We start from the raw sequence: 7,090 nt of genomic DNA on the forward strand, positions 1-7,090 counted from the left end.
TAGCTGATATGTCGCGTTTCACATGATGAGCAGACAGAAATCGTAGAGTTTTCCAAGACAACTTTTTATTCGGTTTACACATAACTATCAAGGGAAAAACTGGAGGAATTCCGAATGTATTGATTATCTATGTCACTTCAGTGTTTGTAACCTATTTACTCATTTAAAGGCAGATGGAGAAAGGCATTTTGTGGCAGATGTTTCGTCAAAAAATAGTGATTAGGTATAGTTCATTTCCACTCGCAAAATTTTGCTAGTTCATTATTTTCCAGCTAGCAATTACCAGATTTTAGCTGGCATTTTGCTAGTTGTATATAGTTAATTTCGAACCCTGGTATGCGTAGCACTCAACAGGGAAAACATACAGGGGATTAAATAAAAAGTCTGCCTTGTACACCAACAGGATTTCAATGCCCCCACCAATTAGGGAGGGGAGGCATATAGTGTAACCCCTGTTTATCTGTCTGTCTGTCCTGTACCATTCATTTCAATGTAACAGGTATAAATGGGAAATTTGTTTCCCCTCAAAAAGATGAGTTCCTATTAACGGATACTGTATGGGTAGAAGGGATATCTCCAGGTATACTTATTTATAGCTGAACTTATAAGTTTTGATCAAAATGAAATGATTGAAGTTTTACTTGACAATAACAGGTGGTGCTAAGGGTATGTATGAGGTGCTGTGTATGTAGAATAACCATGCTTATGAATCAGGCAACATTTACTGTGGGTTACGTCTGTAATAATGCTTTTTATACATCAGTTCTATCTTTAGCTAAGAGTATTGCCTCAAGCTCTTTTGTTGATTAGAAATTTTGCAATTACCTGAAAAGCGTTCAGTGTGGTTGCAAAAATCATTTTCACATAATTTAAACATGGTGATTTGTTCTTTGGTGATTTTACTATGGTATATCAGGGCTTTTAAGAACATTTTGGCACCTTCTTGACCAATGTTACAGCAACGCTTTGCACATCACATTGAATAACACATAGCTTTATGTTAAGCATTCAGTTGATGATAATTTTTTGAGGAAGTTCTTCAAGTGAATAAACATACAGGGCTGAATAAAGTTATAATTTGATTAAACCTGTTGATACTTTTTAGACAATATCTGAAAAGTGAATATTGAACATTGGTCAGATTTTATACAGTGTACATTTTATTTATCTGTAACCAAGACCATATTCATAGTGACAAATATACAACCATTCAAGCTTACATGCTTCATATTCCCCAAGATTATCTGAGATATGGGAGACTATGAAGCAAACTCTGTCGTCTACATATATAAAATGTTTCAGATCAAGCATTATACAGAGTTATAGCCCTTTATTACCATGTGTCTTTCTGTCCTGATCATGAATCTGTAAGCTACCACTGACAAATTTTCTTAATATGAAGATCAGCAAAGACTATTCCAATTAATTTATTATTGTATCTAAAGCTTTGCTGGAGGTGACAGACAATGAATTGCAATAATTTTCTGTCTCCAGCAAGGCACGTGAGTGGGGCTTTCTTGGGTATATTAAAGTTTTGGGTGTACATAATTGCAATCTATCACAAACATTGTACTATGAAATTAATTAGCTGATGATCTACATACACAAGGAAAACAAACTAAAGATATAGAATGAACACATGGACACTGTAATCTGGCAAAAGGTATTCAATAACCTGTATATATTGTGAATATAATACCCTGGAATATACAGTATTAAGTGGTGACACTTAAAGCTTCAATATGTGTGTTGATGTTTCATATATGCACAACATTTTATATTTTTTTTTTTTTTTTCTGGGAGAGCATATATTCACCGCTTTTTCCGTCTGTCCATCTTCCTGTCTATTCTCATGTCGGGAGCATAACTTTGCCCACAGTTGAACAAGGATCATGAAATCTAGTGTATACAATGGTCATACTAAGCAATGTGCGGTGTACCAAATTCAGGGCCTACAACCCAGTTTTTACCCTTTATTAAAATTTCTTGTCCAGAGCATAACTTTAGTTTCATTTAAGCGAAGATAATGATACTAGGTGTATACATTGATCATACAAAAATGATGTGTAGGGCACAAATGTTTGGGCCTGCAACCCTTCAAATTACAGAGAAATTGCTTTGTTAAAAGCTTGTGTCTGCAGCTTAACTTGGCCTGTATATAAACTAGGAACATGGAGCATGATTTATATATTGGTTACAATAAGAAAAGGTGCATCAAATTCAAGGTCTTCAACCCCTTAATATCAGTCATTGCCTTTGATTAAAATTTTGTGTCGTGAGCAGTAACTTTGCTTGCATTAAAACTAGGATAACAATGGTGGATACATTTGTCATACTAAGATGATGTACAGTGTATCAAATTCAGTGCCTGAAACCCTTTTACAGACTTCTTTGTTTAAATTTTGTGTTTAATGAACTCCTTTTCAGGGAGCATTTGTCAGTTTCGTTGATAGTCATATATTCATTGTTTTCCTTTGTGCACTGGCTGTGAGTACAAGTTAAAAAATTATAGATGAATTGTATAAAAAGTTACAAAATATTACAAATTAATTCTGGTATGTATTTATATCTGGTAATAAGCTAACTCAAAGTGCTGTTAAGTAAGATTACTAACAAATGTTTTTTATTTGTCCTGTAATAAGCCCACCTCTAACTTTAAAACACAGATTTTATATGACACTCTGAGCCTATTGAAGGATAAGTTTGGTAAATAAAACTACTACTTAAGAGGAAGAAAAGACAAAAACATGCAATTTGTCCTGCCAAAATTAGCTTTAAACAAAGTTAATCAGCTTTTACACCTAATGTATATAAAGCAGATCACTAATTTGGCATGTTTTTATTACAATACATAATCTTATTGTCTTCATGTTTCATTATTATCTGACTCCATGTACGAAAGGTTTTACTTGTCCTATTACCATCTTATATACCTCAGTGAAACTGGTCATTTGTCTGATGTGCTGACAGTGTAGTTATGAATATGTCACACATAATTTTACAACTGATTGTGATACAAGAACTTCTCTTCAAGAAGATGTGCCTAGGTGTTCAATTTTCTTCATCGCTCCCCAAATTGAATCAGCTCACTTCTTCAAAATAAGTGAACTAGTATAGAAGAATTTAAAACAACAGTTACAGCTGAGACAACATACTAGGTAATCGTAAACATATAACGTCACAAGTTTTCTATGTTTTGCTTCAGTGGAAGGAGTCACAGCCCAGACCAATGGTCACACCGATGGAAACGTAAGTCTGTGTGCCATTATTAGATATTAACATTTTTCTATTTGGATTTGCTTCACATGAATTTTCTAAAAAGTTAAATATATCTCTGATGCCTATGTTTACACCTGTCTTTGGCATTACACCTGTCTTTCTCATTACACCTGTCTTTCTCATTACACCTAAACAAAAAGTAAATTTTGTCAGATAGTGAGATAATTGATAAAGTTAACAGTAAGAAGAACTACTCCACGTAAATGTCATGTAAAATTTAACATGAATAATTTGAGATATGGGGATAATGTAATAAGAAATAATGGATTTATTAGGTTCGAGAAAGCACTTTTTTATCAATTACATTTCAAATATTTCAAAACTGAATCTTTCTATTTGAAGTGAAGATTCTTTCAATTATGTCGAGTTAGCTTATTTCTTAGCTAGAATAAATGATGAAAATGACATTTATAATTATTGGTACAAATATGTCTTTAGGAAGAAGGAGGACTTATTTTTTAACTAAAATTGGAATAATTTAACTGTCAACTTGAGTTTTTCTGTATACATGATCAATTGAAATTTAAGAAGACAGAGAAGTGTACAATTTTAAATTACTGAAATTAGATACATGCTAAAAGTAACGGTTTTCTCCTTATGGTTCCACAAAATTTCATTCCAATTACAACAGACCTGTTACAAATACCACTCAATAAAAGTGATCAGTTTCGATTGAAATATTTTTGTGATTTTGTGTCCAACAAATGTGTGCTTTCCTTACTAACTGGTTTACCTCCCTTCCTGCAGGCAGAGGTAGATAATGAGATGTTGAAGATGATGCACCAGGTGAGCACCTTAGCACAACTGACAACATAACTCTACTAATTACTTCAAATGTCTGGCCATTTATCCTATATATAACCTTGTAAACCAATCATTGCATACATGTACAGTTTAATTTAACACATTTTTTTTCTTCATCAATTAATTAATTTTCATTAATAATAAATTGACTTCAAATTTCTTCCTAGTTAAATTTTTTTCTAAGATTCAATGCAGATTCAAATCAAATGCAGATTGTAATGTTATATAACTGTGGTCTAAGGAAACTTAATCAAAGTTGACATTCCAATATATGACAATAGCTAATAACAAGCATACAAAATCCCACAAGTACAATTTATGCTCCCTGAAAGGGAGAGCATATAATCGCTGTTTCATAGGTTGACAGATCACAACAAGGAAAAGTGTAGTGCACTAGAACCATCACTTTCTATTGCATGATTTAGGAGTTATTGCCCTTTGTTATTTTTCATACTTAATTTTTGTCTGGAGCATTACACTAACTTCATAGGTAGATAGATATCAATGAGAAGGAGGGCAGTGCACAAGAATCATAACTCGCTTATTGCTATTTATTTTTCATACTGAAATTTTGATGAATGCGGTGAGCATAACCCATCTCTGACAGCCCTTGTTTCATAAAATTCATATAGCAACATACCAAGAATATGATACTATATCACCAAGTATATATCAATCATTTACGTGAAAGGTGCTAAAACATACATATACAGAAGCTTATCAAGCATAGCCAATATGTCAACATTGATTAATATTAATCTTTTGCTTTGTTAAGATGGAGTTCATGAAGATGGAATGTGATGATTTGAAAAAGGAAAATTTCAAACTTAAGAAAACTATAGACACACAGAAGCAAGCATTGGAAATTAGCAAGGCTAAGCCAAGACGAGGTCAGTATCCATTAACAGTAGATATTTAACTATAAAGATTACACAATGTCTGATTGATAAAGATTCCTTGTAAAAGAGTCTTGATGTAACATATTGTGATTGATTTTAAGAAACATTAAGTAGTGCATTCTGGATACTGTTTTGGTACAGGCAGCATAGTAGAGATGGATAAAAAGCGTCCTGTCACAGAAGTTGCCAACAAGTCTATAGGGTTGGATGTAGACCTTGCAAAGGCACTCAAAGTTTTCTTCAAGGATGTGAGAGGTGTTCAGCAACAGGTCAAGGACATGAGACAACAAGGTCAGTATCTAGTATGTCCTTAACATCAATAAATGAAAATTGTTGGATAGGATCAAACAATATTTGGAAACTAAAACATATCACCAGGCAATAGCCACCCCCCTCCCCTCCCCCTCTAAAAAATAGAAGTTTAGGAGGTAATATTTTAAGATTACAAAGACAAAATGACTTGAGAGAATATAAAGTGATTTGTTAGTTGATTGTTGCAGTGATGGAAGTAAACCAGGACTCCAGACAGAATGGCAATCTGAAGATCGCACTTGAGAAACAGGACAAAGGACTACATGACATTGACAACCATCTTGCTGCATGTGTACAGAATCTTAAACAGACAGTAGCCTCTACTCTGAAAAAGGGCAAGAGCTAACACAACTTTGATCAGTGTTATTATTACCATGGGAACTTGTTTGTCAAATTATAAGGCAAAGGAAGTACAAGTGATTTGATGACGCTGATCAGCATGGTGTCTTCAGAAAGAGTTGCTTACACTTGATCAAAGCTCTGCCACGCCATCCCTATCTTGTCTGTTGGTCAAACAACTTGTCTTCATTGTAAAATGCAGGGAAATTGATTCAAAGTTGTTTCTAAAACCACAGTCCATGCAATAGCAGACAAACACCAAGACATATATATATATACATATGTACATATATATTGTTATATTAAGTCAAAGGTGAAAATAGTTCATTTTCGCATTTCAGCAATGATAATTATCAATATCATCTGTGATGACCTTCATAAGACACTAAATTGTCGTACAACAGGTGGGTAGACAGGTGTTTTGAAATGTACAAGAGGTCAACACAGTGCTCATCTGATCTACACAACTGATGTAGGATTAAAACATGGATCCAGGTGGATTGGTGAAATTTGACTGCATACTTCTCACACTTGTCGCTGAACAGCTTTTATGAGTGCTAAATACTTGGGTGATCCAAAACTGAGACCAGTTCTATATCTCAACATCACTCCAGTGTTGTGATCTTGTCAAACCATAATATACAGGTATGCAAACTAGACCCTACCAGTTATATAAAAATGCTCATCCATTCAATGTGGTAAATCCGTCCACTATTTATTACCAATAAAACACTTAAAACAATTGTGTTTTTATCTCTGTTATTTGTGCTTCTCAGAAAGAGAGAGTTACAGTGATGAAGCAAGGCAAAAAAAGGCTATACAGGTATGCAAACTAGACCCTACCAGTTATATAAAAATGCTCATCCATTCAATGTGGTAAATTTGTCCACTATTTATTACCAATAAAACACTTAAAACAATTGTGTTTTTATCTCTGTTCTTTGTGCTTCTCAGAAAGAGAGAGTTACAGTGATGAAGCAAGGCAAAAAAAGGCTCAGTACTCAAGCATAAAATGTGGACATACAACACTAACACTACAGGTCGCATGAGCAGAACATTAAAAAGGTGCCCATAGTATGGAACCTGTTCAAGTATCAATGTGTTGTCTTGAGGCAGGCAAAGTCTCCACAAAGAAGTTATATTTACAAGGTACAAATATTAACTACAGCCGTAAAGTTTGTATTATAAACATTCTTTCCAACAAAGTTACAAATATGTGACCTCCGTTGGGACTGTAATATTAAGACATATTAGTAACATTTGGTTAGAACTGATACCCTTGGAGACATATAATTGACATTTCATGGGGATGGTTACCATAGGAATAATCTCACAGACATTCAGTTTAGATTGATACCACAAAAGACATGTCATCTAACTTCAGGTGGGATGGTAACATTGGATACACATCATTGATCTCTAGTCAGGTTTGTTATCATAGGAGACATGTCATCGAA

General features: G+C 33.9%; 1 protein-coding gene across 1 annotated transcript in view; it reads left to right on the forward strand.

Annotated features, from left to right (window-relative positions):
* Positions 1–5,640, forward strand: part of LOC132548587 (kinesin-like protein KIF28P) — a 53,741-nt gene extending 48,101 nt beyond the window's left edge. The window contains exons 20-25 of the mRNA XM_060212451.1: positions 655–666; positions 3,206–3,249; positions 4,027–4,065; positions 4,859–4,973; positions 5,124–5,273; positions 5,483–5,640. Of these exons, the coding sequence (XP_060068434.1) occupies positions 655–666; positions 3,206–3,249; positions 4,027–4,065; positions 4,859–4,973; positions 5,124–5,273; positions 5,483–5,640 (518 nt within the window). The remainder of the gene's footprint in view (positions 1–654; positions 667–3,205; positions 3,250–4,026; positions 4,066–4,858; positions 4,974–5,123; positions 5,274–5,482) is intronic.
* Positions 5,641–7,090: the final 1,450 nt, after the last annotated feature.

Source organism: Ylistrum balloti, unplaced genomic scaffold (assembly GCF_031769215.1).
Source record: "Ylistrum balloti isolate Yb309-2 unplaced genomic scaffold, AGI_CSIRO_Ybal_v1 Utg370018, whole genome shotgun sequence".
NCBI lineage: Eukaryota > Metazoa > Mollusca > Bivalvia > Pectinida > Pectinidae > Ylistrum > Ylistrum balloti.